At 42.3% G+C, this 23055-nt stretch overlaps 1 protein-coding gene across 1 annotated transcript in view; it reads left to right on the top strand.

Moving 5' to 3' along the window:
* The window catches only part of PPM1H (protein phosphatase, Mg2+/Mn2+ dependent 1H), a 137417-nt gene that overhangs the window by 68526 nt on the left and 45836 nt on the right, over positions 1–23055 (top strand). Inside the window, exons 3-4 of the mRNA XM_087765637.1 lie at positions 7098–7442; positions 15137–15249. Of these exons, the coding sequence (XP_087621763.1) occupies positions 7098–7442; positions 15137–15249 (458 nt within the window). The remainder of the gene's footprint in view (positions 1–7097; positions 7443–15136; positions 15250–23055) is intronic.

The following is a 23055-nucleotide window of genomic DNA, read 5'->3' as shown; positions in this document are numbered from 1 at the left end:
TTGGTCCTGGTGATGGTTTGTTTCACACAAATGGCATCGCTGTGCCATGCACACAGCACACTGCAAAGACCCCTGTGCAGACACCAACCTGGCTAGACACATCTTGGTGCTCTGCAGAGGTACTAGCTCTGATCTAACACCACATTTAATTTCCAGGCCTGCCATGTGAGATACCTGGTCAGGGGCCCCTGCATCTGGGGTGTGGGTGAATGTAGATGTACTGCATTTGCCTGTGTTTTCATATTTTGGGGGCATGCGTGAGACATGAAAAGCTTTGTAGCATTGTTTCACAAAGTCCAGTTAACTTCCAGCTTTGAGTAGTGTCAAATGCTTCCCAAGAGCAAAAGGCACACTGTTGTATAGAATATATTGCATGGTTAATCATCTGACTCAGAAGGAACTTTTTTCCAAACATTACAAAGTTAATATGTTTAGATTGCATTAAAAATACAGGCATATAAGACTGTTTCATTATTGGAAAGGTGTTTTCACTAGCCTTGATGGTATCCATCATTATGGTCATCATACTGTTATGATATCGTAATGGTAGGGTCTATAAACTGACTACATATTTTTGAAAGCTGTTCTTTTTATCCATTTTAAACTTAATGATTGTCAGCCTCGTTAAATGTCCGGTTGCCTTTTGTTATGCGAAATATCTCATGGAGTTTTCTGATTTCTTCTCTTCACTAGTGTATTTCCTACTTTGATTCTGTATCTTTCATCTTGGTTTTGGAATAAACAGCCACTCCCTTTCCAGCTTCTTGAGAGAAACACTTTTATTTCAGATCTTCTGTTCTTTCTTCTATTTCTGACATATTTTGACCAGAAATGAGCATAATGTCAGAAGTGAGGAGCCAGCTGATCCATATAATATAGTATACTCTTTTCATGCTATTTGTTATCGTGTTCTTTATATGTTCTCTTCTCACCTACAGATTTACTTCTGTTTTCTACGTGACACTTGAATGGATGATATAGCACTCATTATTTAGCTGTGTAAAACCTATTCTACCATGTTCTATTCTAATAGACCACAGCTTGTGAATTTAAATTTGTAATATACTTTCCCAAAACAGGCAGCATATTTCTGGAGAAAGTTTTCTACTAGAGGGCAGTCTTACACTAGCAATTAGTAGGATTTTTTCCTTGGTACATTTTTTGCTGGTTGAATATATCTTAAAAACGAAAAAAAAAAAAAGATGTACACATTTCCATAATGTGTCATATTTTTATGTTTTCATATTTTTATACTGTGAAGTATAATATTGTGTTTTGCCCTCACATAGCATTGTTAGCAAATACTTTTTTTAAGGAGTGTATGAGTTTGGTGTTAAATGTGATGAGGGTGCAATCAATAGGTATCAATAGGATGTAGAAATACAGGCTTGAGACACTCCAGTGAATGGTATAATATCATCCTGGCAAGTATTTAGTAAGAAAGCCAGAGTCTGAATACTGTAAATACCTCCTAGGGAAATCCCACTGTAACACGCGATCTGAAATAATTTCTGAGTGGTGAAACACCTTGTAGAAATATTGAAGGAAGAAGGGATGAGGGAAACAGTTTATTGAGCATTTATCTGATGAAAAGAAAGATTTCTTCTGTAGCTTTTTTGTTTTGTTTTTTTTTTTTTTTGTTTTTTGTTGTTTTTTTTTTTTTTTTTTTTTTTAAAGTGTGGAGCACAAAGAAAGGAACTGGAACTCAAACTGTCTCTTGATTTAAGAGAGTCCATTTCATTGTCCTCAGATTTTTGTTTTTTTCCAGAGAATCTTTGAGAAGGCCGCATGCCATCTTTGTTTTATCCTGCTCTCTGGGAAGTTTGTGAAACTTAAATGGCAGCTGCATCTGAGGTTGTGTGATTATTTTTCTTTAATGCTGACTCTGTCAATGCAGCCCTGTGCTTTGGCAAGGCAGCATAAAGGAGTTGGAGATCCACGGGCTGCCCATGCGGGCTGGGTGCTGCTGTCATGGCCTTGACTCTGTGGGTGGCCTCTGCAGAGCTTCTGGGGCTGGAAAGAAGGAGGCGATGGGCCAGAAGTGAGGAGATGGAGAGGTGAACATTTGTTTATCCCTGACACACGAATCCAAGGAGAAACCTCTTAAATAGCATAAATATGGTTTTCTTCTTTAAAAGACCAGGTGATAAACTGAACAGAGCAGTGAAAGGAAAGATTCTGCAAGTTCAACCCTAAATTAATTCTCTCTTCTTCCCGTGACCCCAGTCCACTGCTGCTTGATTAATTGTACTTGCTCTCTGTCCCCATTCAGGAGCATTCACTTTTCACTGGTATCATTTTTAAATGCCTTTAACTACTGGGTACCTTGCTGATGAATACTGAAGACCATCAGCGAGTGAAATGGGAATACTATGCCAGGATATTGTCATAGTGACAGTCACGTTGCAGGACTTAATATGATGCATTATTAATTGTCATTGTAATGTGAAGATACATAATTATTAATTCTGCAGTTTTGTTTGTCACAAAGATGGGACGGAGTATTTGTGCAACACAAGGCTGGTTGCCTACCACAGGTAGCTGAACATATCATTGGTAACATACGGAGGCTTTTCTCCAAGGATGGGGTGGCGATTGCTCACCCAATTCAGATTTTATGAGAACTGAAGATGCACTCTAATGCATTTTGTGAGTGTACTTCATATTTGGAACAATAACAGTCGGGGTGGGTTGTGGTTTTCAGAATAAATCTTTAGTGGCAACATGATTTATTTACCTGTTTGGAATTAGCTTCATAAAAAAAAAAATCTGAAGGCTTTCAATGTAGGACCACTGTCTAGATTACCTGAAAAATTTGTCCCAAATTATTCCTATGTATTGCTAAGGCCGCCCGTTTTTTTTTCTATAACTGAGCCCAAATTATGTATATATATGCGTTTTCTTTCATGATTTCTCATCCGTTGCTTGACCCAAAACTTTGCATGTCTTAATTATATTTTACAATTACAAAACCCAGGAGACTGCTGAACCTTCCTGAAAGCTAGGTCAGCAGTTGAGGAGCCTGAAGGTTATTAAATTTCCTAGTACACACTGGAAATGAATTGTAAGGTCAGTGCAGTGAAGGATCTGTTTGCTCTTCATGTATCTGGTAGTTATTCAGAATGTTGTTAAAGCTGAACCTTTTGAAAGAAAATCTAAAATAAATCACTGTGTTGACCGATCATACTCCCACTTGAGGGCTCTGTCCAGTTAAAAGAACAAATGGAGATTGATGTTTGAAAGACTGCTTTTGACAGAAGACCGCCAGAGCTAATAGAAATAGATGTCTTGTTCTCTGAGAGTTTGCAGAATGTCAGTACTTTTGGGAAGAAGTTCAAGCTCCCAAATGTGAAAGAGAGAGAGCAGCCATGCATATGCGCACCAAAATAGGTAATCGCTTCGCAGCTATGGAGGTCATCTCAGCTGTGGGAGGAAAAGCAAGGACCTTTTTGTGCTTTTTTTCCTCATCTGTGTGCCCGGACTGCCGGCCCTTGTTCGTTCTCTGAGTCACTGCTTTATTTGCACCATATATTTAATTCTGATCAAATTGGTATGGTTTTGGAGAATTCATTTCTTTGAAATAGGGGAGCCATTTTTATTCTCAGCGTGGGGGAAAGGGACTTGTTTCTTCTTCCTTTTTTGGACAGCTAATAGGTTATTCATGGTTATACTCTCTTTGCTAGTTCAAAAGTAAATGAAGCTTTGTAGGAATACATAGAAGTTTTTGGAGACTAATGTTTAGGTTACAGTAAATGCCTGCAGATTCCAACTGAAGTTAAGGCCCTAGAGCATCTCACATAGAATGTGTGTGTAAGAGCAGCATTGTGGTAGTCATCTCCCTTGATTGTATGTGCTTATAATACAGACCTCTCAGTTATCTAGGGTACTTCTGCAGTTGATAGGGAGAAATAAATCTACTTTGGAATGAGATGAGCATAGTCTGAATGTGCAGGGTTTTTCTTCCTCACTGCTGAGTGTAAGGGCAATTTAGAGAACTGTCTTGGAGGTGTGCAACGTAGATGTCTGAACTTAGCCGAACTTGTAGCAACACCCTCTTCTTTAAGAATTACTAGTCCAAAAAGGACAAGATCAGGGAACTCCAGAAGAGCCACCATAGCTGATGGGGCCATGCCATGTTCGTGTCAGTGACAGCCTGAGAAAACAGCTCAGGCCCATGTAAGCTTCTCTGTCCCAATTTGTGCTGCCCATTGGCTTAGAGGAAAATTTTGGGCTCCCCCCAAAGGCAGCACATCTCCAAAGGAGTAGCACCTTTCAAATGACATGAGGACATAAGCTGTGGAAGCATTATCCATGGTGCATCATGAGGTGGATTTTGGCCAGGGAGCCAAACCCTAAGAGAAGAATGGCAGCAGAAGTAGTTTGATCTACAGCTCCCAGGAGGCACAGTGTTGCCATTTTGAATAAATGGTTTCAGTTTTTAGCTGAAATACTTTCACTTTGGGATACTTGTTTCTGTTGGCAAACTACTTTACATTTTGCATGAATAGCAATCTATTTTTACAAATAGGTTTTTTAGTCAGTAATCCTGTTATCCGTTATAAATGGCTTAAGCAGAATTTTACAGCCAACTGTTGTGTGAACTTGGAGGGATTCTGAGCCCAGAGCAAGCTAGCACAACTGCCAGTCATGCCTTCAGGGGTGAAGTTTCACAACAGGTTTTTTGGTGAATCTACCAGACTGGGTAAGTGAGTGGGTCTGGCTAAGGAGCCGCATTCGGAAATGTGTACATTTGTTGGTTTTTCCACCATTATAGGATGTATCCTGTATGATCCTTACTGTGGTAAGTAGTCCAGTACTATAGAACAATACTCCCTTTTCTCAGCATTTCAGTAATGAAATGAAGGTGCACAATAGACTGCTGAATTCCTTCTCTTGAAGGAGCTCTCCACTGTGTAGATGACTATATTGTTAATGCACTGGTTAAGAATATGTTTGAACTTTCCTACAGTAGCAGTGCTCTAAGCACTTTTTTTGTTTTTTTAAAAAAAAAAAAACAAAAAAACCCCAGAACAACAAAAAACCTTTTATGTAACTTTTATAATCAAGACTTTTAAATGTGCGTTTCGACAAAGTAAGTTATAAGCAATAATGCTTGTTCAGGAATGAATTCTGCCCTTTGAACAGCATGAACTTGTAGTGATAGTCTATATACATGTTGCTAAAAGAGACATTTTGCATTAAATTTAGGATTTTGTAGCTTTGGGGCAACAATGAATGATGTCTTTTGGATCTGTAAATGACAATTCATGGTGTTCTTACTTCAACCTGGCTGCCATATCCTACAGCCAGTGGTTGGCACCTTTGTGGAGCAGCCAGAACAGCAGAAAGTAAAAGGAGCTGCAGTTCACAGCCCTGTCCATAAGTTTGAAATAAGCAGTGCTTTGGGCATGAGATGATGGGATGCAGGTGGTGCCTAGACTATATGCTGATCTGTTGTGTAAAGGAGCAGTGTTCAGGTGAATGAAACAAATCATGTCTGTCATCCTAAATTAGACCACAGTCAGCGTGACATGCAGATACAATTTTTAAGCTCTTTGACTGCAGTGAGATCTAGGTTATGCTTTCTTAGGATGAAGTGTTTTGCAACAGTATTGCCCGATTCCTGTCCCTTGCAAAATGATTTATTTTTAAATCTGTATTAGTCCACCCACATCTGACTTGCAGGGCAGCCCCACAAACAGTTGTTTCAGCATAGCTGGGAGAAGGTACAGGATTAAGAAGAAATAGAGGGGAAAGGAGAGACTGGAAAGACTCTTTCCCCATGTTGCTGCCAAATATGTTCTCATGCAAAGACAGGTATTGTTATGCCTTAAATGCTTTCCTGAGGATTTCTAGGTGAATTTCCTCCCCCCAAAAGTTGAGGTTATCTACAGTATGGCTCCTTGGTATTTTTCAGGTAGATGGGAGCTTATGCTGCCCAGAACTTAGTCTGCCTCCAGCCCTGGGTTAATGGGCCCTATCTGAGTGATAGGGCAACCCACCACAAAAAACATGGCCTCTGCTGAAATCGGAGCAATAGTGGAGCTGACTTACACCTGTCAGAGGAGACTGTGTGGAGCAAAAAGGGAGAAATGTTTGCAAATCACATCATTGATCAATAACTGCTGAACAAATATATAACATTACCACATATATACCTTAATTTTAATAATGAGGTCTACAAAATTTACTTTTTCTGGATACTCTGCCTCCATGAGAGCAGTTGTGCTGACTGGCTTGCTGGGAGTTGAGCTAAGATACAAGATCTAAAAGCATACTATTATGCCGAGAGCTCTACCAAAACACTTGCATACCTCTTCTGATCAGATGGTATGTAACTCCAGTACTGTACAGGAAACTTCAGAGGACTGGGAAGAGCTAAGCAGTGAACGTGTGGGCTAGCATGGGTGGAGTGCAGCTGATCCCACTTGTCTGCCATCCTTGAGGACCTCTGTGCTGCGCTGGTTCCTGGGCTGGCACAGGCAGGGAAAGCCTAAGCTGTCCCATCTGCCAGCATGGACGGGCCTTATCTACCAGTCATGGAAGTGAGGATCATGTCTTGTTACTAGATGTCAAACTGAGGTCCTTCATCTCATGCCTAGTGAAAAAAAAGGTCTGTCACAGAAGTATCAGGTGCTGTCTTGCATAGAATTTTGGTCTCCATGGTGGTAGGTCCATCATTTATCAATGATGTGATTTTTCAAAGGCTTTTTTTCTGATCTACACAGTCATTAGGAAATTGGCTCAGTCTTACAGTGGTAGCTGTGCTTGGTCAGTGCATCCTATGATGGCTGTAAGGTAAGAAAGATTGCAAGTTCAGCCTTTTTTTTTTTCTTTTTTTTTTTTTTTTTGAGGGGATTAAGGAAAAGAAAAAGAAATGGTGGGAGTGTATGGCAAAAATAAGCATCTCTCCTTCCTGCCAGAGCTGTACTAACACAGTGGGTATTTCTCCATTTCAGAAAGAAGGTTACCTCTGGGAAAGTTACCTGTGTTTTACCTGTTGCCCCTGTGCCACTGGCTGCTCCATCACCTTACTCGTGGCTGTGTAATGGTGACCATCTCTTTTCCTTCCTTTTCTTCCCCTCCTGCTTCTCCAGGACACAGATGGGATCAACCTGTACTACTGGTCCCTGTTTGATGGACACGCAGGGTCGGGGGCAGCTGTGGTCGCTTCCAAACTGCTGCAGCACCATATCCTGGAGCAGCTGCAGGAGATCGTGGACATCCTGAGGAACACAGCCGTCCTCCCGCCCACCTGCCTGGGAGAGGAGCCCGATAACCCGGCCACCAACAGCAGGACACTGACACGGGCAGCCTCCCTGCGTGGTGGTGTGGGAGCCCCAGGCTCGCCCAGCACCCCTCCAACACGCTTCTTCACTGAGAAGAAAATCCCACATGAGTGCCTGGTTATTGGGGCCATAGAAAGTGCATTCAAGGAAATGGTATGTATATCTCAGGGCTCTGAAGTCCTTGTTACATACAGTAATGAGTTGCATGGCCTGGAGAAGATGAACATTTAGGGATTTTTTTTTTCACATCCACACCCCCCGCTACACACCATCTGAGTGTGGACAGAATTATTTAAGAGCCTCAACAGCTTACCTGGTACATCCCTGTGAGGCAGGAACTGCATCTTAAGTCCCAGGCAGCACCGCAGCCATGTTTGTGGATTCCTTGACTCTTAGAAGCTTGGTGCTCTTTTTTGTTTGTCTCCCCCCCCCCCCCCCCGCCTCCTTTTTTAAGATAAAAATTAGTATTGCCTCACAGTAGCAGATTTCAGCATTGGCTGGTATCATAAGGCTGTGAATATGGGCATGCACTTTACAAAGCCTCATTGCCATACCAGAGCAGCAGCAGCGGCTTTCAGCATTCTTTGTACCAGCAACACACCTTGTTTCTGTTGCCCACAACTACATAAACGGGTCATAAAAGGTCACATCAGGGACATGGATGAGGGGCAGCATCCTTGATCTAATGATCTGTAGTTCATGTTAGTGTTGGAGTGGCTCATAAAGCACATTAGTGACTGTAGAGAGTGTGTGTGTAGCTCTTGACTGAGGCAGGTTGAGTGTGGGTGAGTGGGGCATGAAGTATGTTCCTGCCACCCACTGGACTTGTGTGCAGCATGAACAACTGGGAGGAAATCATGACCCTATGGAAACAGAAGATCCATCAATTTTTCTGTGAAGGCTGGTGTTCCTCTTTTGTAATTGATGTAGCTGCTCTGCACCTTCCCCCTTCATTTCTTCATGTTATTAAAAGTAGTTCTTGTCAGGCAGAGCCAGAGGCTTGGCCTGCCAGTGAGTACATGCGGATGAAGTCTTGGGAGATCTGATCTTGTTCGTTTTCTTCTTTTTTTTTTAATGTTTGTTGTTTTTAGAAAAGCCTCTTATTTGAGCAGAAGGTTTTTGAACTAATGAGTGTTTCCCAGAGGTTTTATTTGTTGTCTGAAAAGAAGTATTTGATCACTGGTTTTTTTGATACATGTGAATTTTGTTTAGTACATGCACCTAATTAGAGACTACAGTTGTTGTTATAACAAAGTGGTGCTTCACTTTGAATTCTGAATAGCAGTTGTCTTGCTGGATTGTCCTTTCTCATCACGGAGGTGCAGGCAAACAGATCCACCAACTGGGTTTGGACAGCATCATCTGACTTTTAGCTGGGTAGGTCCAGGAGCGGGATCCACAGCTGAGGCTTAGGCATCATTCAATGTGGGGCATATGAGCAGATTTATGCACTGCGGCTAGTGGGCTCAATTTCTGCTAGCTGAAAAGAAAGAGGAGGACTCACGAAAATCTCCTGTCAGTTTAGCATGCCCTTATCAGAAAGGGAGGACTAGCTTCCCTAAAAGAAGGGAAAAGATGACACTGCCCATCCACTGCACCCTAGTGGGTTCAGAGCATGCTTAAGAGAGGGACACCAATTTCATGCTTCAGTTGGGGCGATTTTCAGGCCAGAAGAGTGACAGGCTCTGAGTGCGTGACATGGCTCTCTGTCTTTCGTGTTGAAACTTGCTCCGAGTGCAGGAGAGATGAGAAATGGAGTTTCACGGGGCTGGAAAGTGAAGGTAAGAGAGCTAAAGAAGGGCCGTTTCAAGTGCTCTACCTTTCTTATGAAAGCAGCGTGTGCATTACCCACTGCTGCCTTCCTGAACACGTCTGAGTGAGCAAGGCTGTTCTTGCCCTGCTTTATTTTGAGTTGACACCTCTGGTAGGTGTTCACACAGATGACCATCTCGGCTCATGTCCAGGCACCTGACTGCTTGGGAGGGCTTTTATAGATAGAGTGTGACAAATGCAGAAACCCTGTATAACTCACTATAGATATGATGTCTGGGTATTCCACGTACAGGCCATAGTAATCTGTCCTCCCTTTTTCTAAACTGAAGTCCGGAGAATATTTTATTTTCCTCCCTATGTCTTTGTTCATATGCTACAGATCAGATACCTTAATTTCCACTTTTGCTTTTTATCAGAGGGCTGAAGTTCATTGTCTATCTTTGCTATATAAATGACTCTGTCTACCAGAATGCAATATAATTTCAGCATTAAGTTTCACATTAAAAGGAAGTCTTATAAAAAAGGTCAGATTAAGAAAAGCAATAGATAATTATATCTACTCTAAGCTCTTGGGGGAGTCTTGTGCTTATAATTGGTTTAGGCAAAAGAGTATTTTCTTTTGTCCGTGTAAGGGAGCGGTTCATAAGATCAACACTCCTGAGTCTCATCTATGCTTGTGATGATTGATCTTCCTCCTGCCTCTGTCTAACTTCCTGCTAGCTTATACTTCCAGTAATCTTTGGGTGAAAATTTTGTTCCTTTTCTACAGCACATTGTTTATTCAGCCCTATTTTGTACTAGAACGTCATGGGTGTTGTTGAGTTAGGTCCAGTGCAGTTGAGATGTGCATAATGTACAAGGGTTTTGTGCCAGCAGAGTGTTATCATTTTACCTGGCACTTGGTGAAAGCTCATGTTTCCTGGACACATAGGCAGACTTCTTGGTGTTGTTTCCTGAAACACCCATCGCTGCAAAGGAGCCCTTTGAACCTGGTGAAAATGCTGAGTAGATACAGATACTACTTTTTTTTTTTTTCTTTTTTAAGCAGTCCGACCTGACAGGTTTATCTAATGATGGTTTTGTCCCCTTTTCCTGGAAGCATTTAGCATACCATTACTTTTTTCCCCAACTGCCTTTTGAATTGTAGTTAATCTCTCCTTGTTATTGCCTCAAGTCTCAAATAAAATGCAATTCAGCCCTTTTCCAAAGGCTTTTTAAAATTATTTTTTCCTTTATTGTGTGTGGTTTCCTTTGGACAGTGCTTGTCTGACAGGTATATGCAGTAAAACAGTGTGGAAAGCTGACACAGACTAAGTCATTGCCTAACTTAGAAATTTAACAAGGAAGCTGTCCCCTTTTTGAAGTACTTCTAGATGGTGTTCTCTGTGTTGGAACTGGGATTAGCAAGTTTCTGTGTTGTGTTCTCAGATAATTTACTGTCGTGTTTAAAACATAAAAAATGCTCGATGTCAATAATTGTCAGTGATCACAATTATTCCAGTTAAAAGGAAATAAATAAGCTCAAGTTCTGAAGGTATCATAAGACAAATACTTTAATTTTCATCTCTTGAGTTTTAAGATGTGCATTTATAGATTCAGTTCTAGGGAGCCAGGAGGGATGTTTCCAAATGCTGTTCTGTACCAGACAGAAACATCAAACTGTAATCCCTTCCCTGTACTTACCCTTGTATACATGTGTGTGATGTAGTATGTATTTTAAAGAAAGATTAAAGGGAGAGAGCGCCTGTTCCACTCTGAACCCTGTTTAATTTTGGACGGGAAAAAATGGCACAGAACTAGTCTGTATGATTTAATGGAAGGTATAAGTTTGTATACATTGTATCATGATTTTCTTCATTATTGAGATTTTTTTTTTTTGACTCAGATGAAATCTAGACAGGTGCTTTTGCAAGACTGGTGCTATTTTAATTTGAACAATCTTGAGAGAGCAACATATGCTGTATGGTTTTCCTTTTGAAAAGCTTCCTCTGATTAAATAGCCAGTAGAAATGAGGAGGGTTGAAAGAGTGTTACAGGCATTTTGATGCCTTTTTGACAGAGGTAAAGCAAATTAAGGAGTTAATTTTGTCTTTATGCCTTCTGAAACATGACTTTTTTTTTTTTTTTTTTCTTTAAGCAGATGCCTGATACTGTGTGCATAGGGAGTAAAGCTGCTTTCTGTCATAGCAAGATTGAGATCCTGGAGGAAAGGCCCCTACTCTGAGAATGGACATAGATGAAAAATAGTTATTGTAGTTGTTGTTGCAGTATGCTAACTTCTTGTAATGATGATACTGCAATTTGAAGGTACCTAGCTCTGTTTTCAAGGTCCTAAATGTCTAAACCTTAGCATCGGGTATGGCTGGCACTCACTTTCTGTGCCGCCACGCTTGCTGCTGCTTTCATGCTGTCTCCGCTGCCTCTGCAGCGCATGGATCGGCTGTGCGCTGGTGGCCTGTGCACACGAGCCCTCCTCGCTGAGGCGGCCGGTGGCGAGTGTCCTGGTGCGCTTCGTGTGCCCGACACGCGTGGGTCAAGGCAGGTGGAAGGAAAAGCCGGGGCCCCACTGCGCCCCGAGAGCCGCCAGCCCACGCCACGCTCTGCGGCCCGGCGAGGTGCCCGAGCCCCTCCGCAGGGTCTCCACGAGGTGGCACGAGCAAGCCGCCGTCGGGGGTCCGGGAGCCTCCGACAGAGAGGATGGTAATGGCTTCGTGGCATAATCTTCCTCCTTTTTCAGAAGAGATCGTTATGTAGTGTGATTAACTCGTGCTTTTTGCTCTGGGAAACCCAGGTCTGAGCCTTAGCGAGGCAGGCAGTCAGGATGGCGGGAGTGGTCTGTCCCAGGGCTGATGCACTGTCCTCGGGCTGCTTCTGTAATCAATGGAGAAAGCGATCCCTGCTCTCTGTCACCCGTTCTGGAAAAGTACTCTGTGGCACTTCGTGGTGTCCTCTGCAGGCTTTGCTCCATCCTCCCTGTGCTCCGTCACCCCCAGGGAAGGGGGACCGGGGTGACCAGGCGTGGGGCAACCTTTTTGGGCACCCTGCTCCTACCTGCCACTCCAACATGCGTCCTAAAAAGGGGGGCAGCGCACAGACTAAACTAGCTGCTTCCTTGGCATGAAACAATAGCTTTTTGAACAGAGGATACAGAAATCCTTTTTTTTCTTTTTTTTTTTTTTCTGTCAGGGTCTGAGTGAGTGGCACACGCTGCCCTTTGGGCTGAAAGGTGCATCGTTTGAGTCTGCCCAGCCTTGCTCAGCTCTTCCCCTGCACGCAGATTGCTGTGTGGGGATGAGCTGCTTGCTACAGAAAAAAGGAGGAAAAAAGGAAAGGGGGAAAAAAAAAATCTTGCTCTGAAATCTTTCTCCAGGTGGAAAATGAGGAAAGCTTTGTATACATTCAGACTGTCTAAAATGAGCCCCTTTATACCTATAAAGGCTTCAGAGGTATTTTGGGTTTTCTGCTCCTGTTTGTGCTGCATGACTTTTCCAGCAGCACTGTTATAAAGTATTCCATTAAAAGCCAGCATCTCTACATCAGAATGAGTTAGTGGCAACTAATTCATTTTTAGTTTTATTTTATTTTTTCCCTCTCAAATCTTGTTGAGCTATAAGAAAGCCTTCCCCTCCCTCCTTCACCCCAGAAAAGGAAATGTCAAACAAAGTATGTAATATCAAATTAAACATGGCACTGAATATACTCTGGCAAGTCATGACAGTAAATTCAAGTTCTGAACTACAACTAGATGGAAAAGCCCATGAACAGCAATGATTCGAAAAAAATCCAGTACGCAGATATAGTTTAAGTCAAGGAAACTCTGAAAATGAGGCCCTAAGGATTATCTGTGTTCTGTCCTATAATACATGCTTCTGAATTCTGCTTATTGAAAGAAATAAATTTTAATTTAGGCATTCCAGCACTTGCAAAGTGTATGTATGACAGAGCTGAAACCAGGTGAGGAATGGTACATTGTTTGAAGGTCTCAGAGGATACTCTGAACTGCGGAGACGAAGGTTTTTTAAAATTCCTGGCAGTGCCTGGAAAATCCACTGTAGTATTTGTAACTTTAAATTATTTTGATGGTTAGAAATGTCTGCTTCCTTTGAACTGTTCTTTTCAGCTTAATTTAAAAATATATAGAAACCATGGGGAGGAAAATCAGCTTCTCTATGGTAAGATTAGATAAAGTGGCATTTGTAACAGGCCCATGTCTGTGACCAAAGGTTCTGCGAGATTTGGTTTTCAGCTTGGAGGTGTTTTCCTCCTGGTCCTCACCTCTCCACCCCCCCACACCCCCCCCAAAAAAAAAAAAAAGGGAAAGGAAGAAAAAGGAGAACCACAAGTCGATGAGAGCACGGGCTCAGAGCCAGCAGTAAAACCCCGAGTCTCTCCAGCAGCAGCGTGCAGTTCCCGTGTGCAGCAGAGGATGGCCTTGTCGGGCAGCGCTGCGCCTTTCTTGCTGTCCCCGCCACACCACCCGCCTCAGTACTGTATTCGTGGCACAAATGGGATCGGTATGTATGCCGGCCAGCGAGGATTTTCAGATTATTTGTGACAGACACCTCTGCCCAGCCTGCTCAGGACAGTGGCTGAGCGCTACTGAGCATCCCCACCACTGTCCCAGGTCACCTCCCTCTCCTGAAATTTGTAGGAAACAAAGCATGGTCCCTGGCCTCCTCCAACTCTGCAGATTTTCAATCAAATTGCAGCTGTCATGGTTTGCATTTGTTGTGGTGCTTTTTCTCAGATAAATTTAGCTCTAAAATAAAGCTCTAAATCCCATACCCCCAAGGCATGGACAATTTGAGCTGTTTGTTGCTCAGTGCAAATATGAAAATGGCTGAAGTATAGCTCTGTGTGTGTATGCACACACACAGAAGCAAACAAATATATTCATAATAAAAAAACACATACAAGTAGACAGGGTTTAGCTGAAAAGATCTGCCAGTACTTGCAATAGCAATGTTAAATGATGCTCCCTGTTTGAATCCAGTATTACAAGGAAAGACCAGTTTGAAATTGGATTTGATTCTGGACACAGGAGAGGAGGGTAATTTGTAACATGCTGTGTTATTACCCCAAACTAAACTAAGAGGCAGAATGAATTCATTGGCGTATACTTCAATTTTTGTTTAAAATCTTTGGAGTACCGGAAAATAGCTCATTTACTTATCTTTTATGTTGTTCAAGCTTTCCTGGGACATATATGTATGTATGTATGTATTTTTTCATTCATGGGCTTGATTGATTGTTGGTGTCAGATGTGACTTGTGTTCTCCACTTCTATTAAGCAGGAGGGCTTTTTTACATGTATTATTTCTTACACTCAGAATCAGCTGGAAGCTAAACAGAGGAAGAACTATTTGAGTTGGTATGTAGCTCCTTAAATTTGGGCCTGTGCACATGCATAAAAATTAAGTCTTTTCAGGACCTCGTAAAAGCAGTGAGATGAGATTCATGTGGTTCATCCTGGAAAGTCTGTGAATGTGTAGTATTTTTCAGTAAATACTGTCCCACTGACCTCCTCCTCCCCCTCCCCCCCCCCCCCCCCCCCAAGTTTAGCATCCGCCCATTCCCTGTGTTTCTGAAGGGTAGCCCTCTGGCATGAGTGTGTTGTGCTGCTGTTTGTAAAGGTATATGCTCTGCAATCCTAGCGTCCCTTTTTGAGAGCAGGTAGTTAGTCATGTCGTAGCTAGGTCTCATTAATTATTTGCTGTCTATGTAAAGCACTCTCCAATTATACCACCAGGTACCTGTTGTGAAGCTACATTTATCTTTGCCTTCATTGTGCTTTTTTCCATAGCAAATTCCCTTGCATCCCTCAGAGTTGCAATTTATTCCTTCATGCCTGATGTTTTACAATCTCCTGTCCTGATTTTTCCCAAACATCTTTGTATCATAAGTAATACTTCCCGTTCTTCTCCCTGACCATGTGGCCATAGCTGCAACAGTAAAGAAAGCCAGTGGGACATGCAGTTTAAGAAAGACTCTATTGTTTTTTTTAGTGGAATCTTCATTTTCTAAAACATTAATTGCAATGTTGTCTTTATAGATCTTTTTCTCTCTTCCCATAGGATTTGCAAATAGAACGAGAGAGGACCGTGTATAATATTTCTGGCGGCTGCACAGCCCTTGTGGTGGTGTATTTACTGGGGAAGCTTTATGTGGCAAACGCTGGTGATAGCAGGTGAGTAAGTGTGGTGTCTCCCCAACTATTCCTTCACCCCAGACTCCCCAGATCTGGTGTTACCGAGTTCCTTAGTTGCAAACAGTATCACAAGAGGATTCTGTTTCTTTAACTATCATCCCAGAAATTAATGCAGTGATAGGCTTCCAGTATCTAGTTGAGTGGTGGATGCAGTCAGGGAGGTTGATGACACTTCTGTCTCTGCAGCAGTTTCTGAATGACTTGATGGTTGCAGAGAAGTGGAAAGATGCTAAAAAGCCATTGAAACAGAAGAGAGATTGGGTGTGTAGTAGAATTGTGTGTTGAACATTGACAGGGTGACTGCATCTGGAACAGCTGGTAGGGCTGGACTGGTTCAGTAGGAAGTCCTGTGGCTCCTGTTGTCAGCCTTAGTCTTGGACAGCCACCTGGCTCTCAGATTTTGATATGGTTGAAGGTAATCATCTGTGAGCAAATAACTGCTACTCCTGCAACAGGGAGGAGGGAACGGAGAGGGGCTATCACAGGTTTGGATTTTAATTGTGTCCTGTTCTAGGTTGTGTGCTTGTCCATTTCTCGGAAGTGAATGCTGTTGTTCAAGAGTTGTTGCTTTGTTATATTTAGAAGATGGATGCTTGAAGACTTGTGATGAGAAGCTTTTTCTTTATCTTCTGATTTAGCTAAAGCTAGGAGCATCCTGGAAATCTCACAGTTGCATTCTTTTCCTCTCTCTCACTCTCTGCCTATAACACCATTAGAAAGAGATAATGAGGCTAGTCTTGCAAGACTTTAGACCTTCACATGTTTCTTTTGGCAGTGCTCTGCATAAACTGACCAGGGAGAATAGTTCCCTGCATGATACAGACTGTTGTTGTGTTCTCTTAGCAGCCGAGAAATTAGTCTGCAAAGGTACTGAACCACGTTGTCTTTAGGTGAACACTGCTACGGTTATGCATTTGTGTTGGAGGTTTGTGTGCACACAGTTCACGTTTGTACAGTGTGTGCACAATGTATTTACGGAGACAGCACTCAACTGCAAAGTGTTTTGTAGTTTAAACCTAACATTTTTATTGCCTCTTGCTGCTTTAAACTGTGTAGGATTCAGATAAGTCCTTTATGCGTAAAGTTCCTATTCTTTTCATGTTGATGACTGTTCTTAATATGCTGAATTTGCTGTTTATATTGCACATTGCTCACCCAGTTCCTCTTGACAAGTGACATACATGTATCTTTTTCGCATCAAATGTCAAATGAGTCCTCACAGAGGGTAGCTGCAAACGTGTTGGAGTAGACCACCTATCTAGTCAACAGAACCACTAGCTGCTCTAAATTTTAGCTCTTTTGCTATTAAATTAGAAATAATCATGTTTTCTTGTGCTATTGGACTTGAAGTACAGTTGAATGTCTTCCATTGGGTTAGCTAAATTGCTTTGTCTCTTAAAAGTGTGCTGTGTAAAACTGGCCATGCAGGACTTACTTCTGAGTAGTTAAGATCTTTGTTCTTAAATGACTGGCTGCTTCCAGTTCCCCCAGGATTCCTCCTCTGCTTCCCGAGAGCAGCCTCAGCTCCATTGCAGCCTCTGACACCCAACAGGAAGAAACGCGTTGGTAGTCTTAATTAAGCCAAGCATCCGCTGTAGTTAAAGCCACCAAGTCTTCAAGATGCTTTGAATGTTCATCAAGCCCATCAAAAACATCTCTTCAGAAAAACAGGAAGAGCAGGAATTAGAAGGGAAGCTATCGGCAAGGCTGGGTCTTGTTTGAACCAGGACTCAAATTTTTCTACTCATTCCTCACATCTTGTAGGTAACAGGGTCCCTCCAGATCCAAAATAGTTTGGGTTTGCACTTTCCAAATGGACCTCACAGAAACCTTCCTCATGCTGAGGAGAATTCTCTGGATTCCCAAAATCTTCCACTTTCAAATAATCTCATTACTAGATTTTCATAGCTCAAGAAAATAAAAGTTTTAAATTGTAGAAGATCAGATTATCTGGGCCTCTCTCCCACCAAATCCCCACTTCCCATGTTTCAGAAAGGGAGAAAAACAGCTATTGCAAAACATCTAAGTTGCTCCTCATCACTAAAAGGACATTTTAGGACTAGAAAAGCAGCTCTGAGGTTGTCCGCCTACTGCCAGGGTGCACAGTGCATTCCTGGATTTTTAAGAGCCCAGTCACGTAGCCAAGAAGTTTTATTCATGTTAGTTGGAAAAATATGTTCCTTTTTTCTGTCTCATGCTTTGCATGGTCAACTTCGTGGTTTGTACAGATACAAATGAGGGCGGTGAGAAATGCAATAAGGAAACTATTTTAAAAAATGTTTGTCTGGTCTTGAGAAGAAGGGTGGGGTTTGTTTTTTCACGCAAACAGGGGACTTGTGCTTGTTGCTGTTGGAAATAGGTGCCGAAACGCTCAGTTCTCCAGTCGAGCTTTAGGTTTTTTTGAGTTCACCTACTCATTTGTGCCTCTTCTCTGCCCGCACTCTCCTCCTCCCCTCTCTGCTCCCCCACTGGAAAAAGCCTATAAATAAATCAAGCTGCATCTCCCACAGACGGGACTCTCTGAGAGGAGGTTTCGTGCTGCAGAGGTGGGAAATAAACATTTTGGGTTCACAGAAACCTCATTGCCCAGAAGAAAGTTAGGTCTTTTAATTCCAGGTGACTTTAAAACAGCAAAAGCTTTTAAAGGTGGGTTTTGAACAGCTTCTGCTGTTGCAAGACCAAGGTACGTTCAACAAACTGTTACTATCACAATGAGACTAAGGAAACGCCAAGTGTGAGACTTGAATAATAATGTGCTATGCGGTGCCAGCTATACCTCAAACTTATGTCTGTGGTATTCAGTTTAACCACCAAAGCCTCTCAAATCTAATCATTTCATGCCATGTACCCTGGCAGTGTTGTATAGCAGCTGTCCTTTTGTAGTTGATGTGTAATTACATCATGAAAAGACTTTAATTACCATATTACTAAATTACCAGCCAGCAGTCCTTTCAGGTTCAGCCCTAGCTCACTTCTGTATGGACTATTAGTCTTCTCCAAGCTGAACACTTTTGGTTGGTGTAAATGGGAGGAAAAATTGTGCTAATTGTAGGTTTTGTTGTGAACTATTATTGAGCTTGATGTTATGGCATCACTAATGTCAATGATATAATTAAACTTCTGCTAACGATGCAATCACAGTTCTGTAATAATTATACGTTAACTGCACATGATACCAGAACCCTACTGAAAATGAGGTGATATATTCAGAGCCTGATAAAACCAACTTGGAGGGAGTCGCTTTAATTCTCTAATGGCTTGTCTGATCATTCGTGGACTCTGCCATAAATATACCTACTTGTACAGTCAAAATCCATGTCTGAATATTGGCCAAAACTTTTTTTCTAATGTTTCTCTCTCTCTCTTTCTTCCTCTCCGTGGTTAGGATTGTCCATGCAAGGTCATCTAATTAGGGACTGATAGTGCTATAGTCAGCTGTCCAATGTATATAGTGCTTTTCTGGTGAGCATTGATGCGCTGTGCTTTGCTTACCAGTTTGACATACACACCATGGTAACTAGGCCAGGCCCTCTGAATAGCTGCTTTTTTTTAATAAGGAATAGTAAATCTTCTGTGCTCATTCTTTTAAATAGTATTGTTCAATTTTATATTGCTAAAGTGACTTTTACTTCTAAACTGCCATAACACGCCTTGTTAATCTCAGTTCCTTTTAGTTTTATGCTCTTTATTAGGATGTTGCTTTATAGCTGGCGATGAAGCAGTAGTAAAACAGGGACTTAATGTTTTTACTGATTACTGCCCAATTATTGTATAGCCTCATGCAACATAACATTTGCCCAATATCACTACAGTGACTGTAATGCAATATGATCATATTAACTGTCTTTGGCATGAGTTGTTCTGGCTTTCATGTTGTCTGGCTAAGGAGCGGCTCGGAGACTGCAGGCACTGCCATTTTGTGCTGTGCTTGAAGCCACGTAGGGTAGCTGTGCTTTTATCATTATGCAAGAAGCAGAACACCACAAGTTGATTTGACTTTTCCATAGGCCCTGAAACTCGCTAAATCTGCAAGTGGGTTCTTGGGCTTTTTTGATTTATTGGCAGAAGATGGGATCAAAGCAAAGAGCCTGATGTTTCAGAGGCTTCACAGACTTGCAGGGTCACCGGATTTTTTGCTTTGCTTCGTCAGCTTTTTTTATCATCTTTTTGCTTCCTTGCTTTTGCTCCCCTGTGCTTATGTTTTCAGGGCATGTTCACCCTCTGCTTGAACATATATCCTCATGTCCAGAATAGATTTTCTCCTCCTTTTTGCAAGTGTAGAATAAATGCTAAGGCATTTGGTATTGTTAAATGATAGGAGCCCATTGAGTGAATGCTTTTGTGGCACTTCTATCTGGATGCAGGTTAAGTAACTTCATTGGTGCTTCAGGTGCCCAGATGTGGAAGAGTGTTATAAGAGAGAGTTTTGTAACACTGACTTCTCCCAGAGTAATAAAATAGTGAATTGAAAATTGAATTCTACTTTGTTTACTGTTTCAATTCTTTCCGGATTTGCTGCTTGTGTTGAATCTCACTACATTTATACTTCCTCTTCTTCTGTGTCATGGTGCTTGTCAACTGCTTTCCTCATGCATAGTTCTCATCGTAGGAAGTAAAATCTGGGGGATTAATCTGCTTTTATGAAGTAAATGAGAGAGGCATGGAAACAGCCACGTATCTGCTGACTGGCACTGCAGCTTAAATAGAATTTCTGAGAAGTCAGAATTGATGATTCTGACCCATTTTTGTGGTTCATGGTATCTGACCTCTTCCTCAAGGCGGTCCAGCAGGGTGATTTTTGCCAGAAGCTCTAACACTGTGTAAGGATGGAAACCAAAAAGTGTTCTAGTATATTAGTATTGTAGAGCTAGTTTGCTTTAGTCTTTGGTTTACAGTATTTTTAACAAACTTTAATTTTCTGATTTTCTTAACTACCCATCTTCTAATCTAAATGGTATTTATTTTCCCTCTTTTCCTTGAGTGGTCTGCTTGAAGCCCTCTGTCTCCTTACATCTGTGTCTGCATAAACAACAATAACTGTGCTTTGTACTTAGAGGTCTCTAGAGGAAAGACTAACTCGGTTACTAAGCTTCTCCAGTCTGCAGTATTTGGAAAAGCATTCTTTTTCCTGTCTTCTCCTAAAGATGGGACAAAAAGAGCTGCAAATCACTGAACCACAGGCAGGGCCTTTTCACCCTGGGACCACGCAATCCATGGTGACTCCTCTTCAGCCTCTGAAGTTCTAATTCTTCCAAATCTTCAAAAGATGCCTCCCAAGAGGTGAGAGCAACGCTTAGGGACTGTATTTTGGGCAAGCTATGTGCACATCCTCTTTTTAGATTATTATTAATTCTTTGACGGAATCACTTGAAAATAATAAATGCTTGATTTTTTTCAGGGTAGCAGATAACCTGAGCCTGGTCTGCTCAGGAGCCTGTGTAGTGAGGAGAGATTGAATTCAAGATGAAGCAAGTCCCTCCCACATACATTCTTCTTCACTGACTGCAGTTTGGTAGGTGGAGAAGTCTGATCCTGCCTAGCCGAAAATGTTGGAAAAGAGCGTGGCATCTTAGTCACACTCAGGAGATACGGCCAAGTCCCATCTCTCTGTTTCCCCTGCTTCTCTTCCTTGGAAGCCTGACTTGCAGGCCTGCAGAGAGCACTTCTGCTCCCCTTCTCCTGCCTGGCCTCCTTCCAGGGAGAAGCAAGAGCACAGGATTCATAGGAATAGCAGCAACCTCAGATATTTCAGGATTTCGTACTCGGTAAAGCTTTTGGAGGCACTTCAGGAAACACTTTAACTGAGGTGTGAAGAAAAGGTGTTGGATCAGAAGTAAGTCGTTGCACTCGAAGTGCCATGATGAGGAAGAGCATTTTCTAGCAATCCAGTGGATGACAAGTTCCAGGATACTGGCACGCCGTATCCAGCACTGACTTGGCAGAAACGATTTATTTGGCAGTAAACGTTCATAGGCCTTTGAAGGCAAAACAGAAGTCCTGCCTCTTCTCCAAACTCTTGTTTTTTCCTGGGAGAGCGTATGCCTTAGCAATGTCTATGGCAATCTAGTAGGTGTTGAAGCCATTGTAAACATTTTCGATGAGTGGTACATTCAGTTAAGTCTTTGGTCCTAACCACACAGACATCATCTACCCATGAAGTCCTTATGTTCCAGATTATGAGGAAGGAGAGGAATTTTGGCTATTCAAGTAATATCAGTAAACTGGAAAGCCACAGTTTGTTGGTATTAGTTTCCAGGAGTGACGAATTCTATTAACTTTAATTGTCATAGGTTTCAGCCTTTAAAAAAGAAAAAGGAAAAAAAAAATGAAACCAACAAAAACAACAAAAAAATGAAGCCAGACAAAAAAAGATGGTTGCTGCCACTGCAAGTAAAAATTCCCCTTCTGCCTATTTTTATTGGTGAATATAAGCACCGATCAAGGAAAAATTCACGCTCTAATAACATCGTTGCATGTATGTTACGTCTGTAGCCTGTAGAGCTCATAGTCTCTGAGGCAAGACGGGCAAAGGGTGCTGTGATGTAACTTTAATCACTCTTTTACCTGTAGTTTACTGATGCATAAAGAGCCTGTAATAGAGGCAACTCGTGGTATAAGCAATTATACCAGAATCCAGATCCCCCAGTGCAGTGCCTTAAGCTCAAACCCATCTTTTTAATCTATGCCTTTGTAGCTGACCGCAGAGAGACCTGCAGGTTCTTCGTTCCAGTGTTACAGGGCCAGGGCACGCTAAGCAGGCTGGGTTCCTTGGATCTCTAGCTCCCGTCCATGCTATGGGAGCAGAGCCAGGGGGAGCACCCCAGGCTTGCTTGGTGAATATTTCAAGTCTGCTGCGGTCCTTACTGTGTTGGAAAGCTTTTCTCCTGCATTCAGTGAGCTTGCCAGGCAGCCCAGGCCGTTCAGTCTCAGCAGCAGCTACGCAATGCAGCTTGAGCCCTGCTCCTGGGGCTTTTAGTGAGGGCTTCCCTTGTCAGTTCTGCATGGGTGAATGAAGCAGGGCTTGGGTAAAAAGTCACTGATGCAGAGTGAGCAGCGAGCGCGACTTTCAGTCTGCTTTTACTTCTCAGTCCAGCTTGTTCCAATATCCTGCAACTGCTGCTGAATTAAGCAGAAAAGCTGAGATCAAAGTAGATGTGATGCTTTAGGTGCTAAAAGTCATTCTGACTCCCTCAATGGTAAAACAGTGAAGATCATGGGGGGGGGGGGGGGGGGGGAGAATCCATGCTTCTTCCATCTTACATGGTCAGCCATATCCCAGCCATATTACTGGCAAAATAAACACTGACTTGCACAGCGATGCCTTCATCCACTAAGCCCAGGTTTAGTTGCCATAGTAACTCGTCCTGGAGATGAATGTGATATCCTGGACAGCAGGGAAAAAGACTTTGATTCCACAGATACCAGTCCTGAGGCTCAGAGCTGGCCACAGAGACGTGACTGCACTTCTTTGTTCATTTCCCTGGCATGGCCTGAGTAATTGGAGGCATGTTGTTCAGCCGCGATACAGAAACGTGGTGGTGTCTCATCATTGCAACCCTGGACTTAGATGTGTTCAAATGAAGAATACACTGAAATAATCATAGGCAAAATTAATCTGTGAGGGCAGCAAATCTCCAACTTAAGGATACTGGAACCAATGGCGGGCAGTTTTCGTGTGCTAGCAGTGTCACTATAAACTCACTATAAACTGGGTTGTAATAGCTTCCTGTCTGCCAGCTGAAGTCCTCTCTGAAAGATCAGTGGATTCAGATGTAAACCAACAGG

This window comes from Nipponia nippon, unplaced genomic scaffold, assembly GCF_047370975.1.
Source record: "Nipponia nippon isolate SJK-2023a ecotype South Korea unplaced genomic scaffold, ASM4737097v1 scaffold_3, whole genome shotgun sequence".
Classification (NCBI taxonomy): domain Eukaryota; kingdom Metazoa; phylum Chordata; class Aves; order Pelecaniformes; family Threskiornithidae; genus Nipponia; species Nipponia nippon.
Note: the sequence above shows the minus strand (reverse complement) of the source record. Positions and strands in the feature narration are given on the sequence as shown.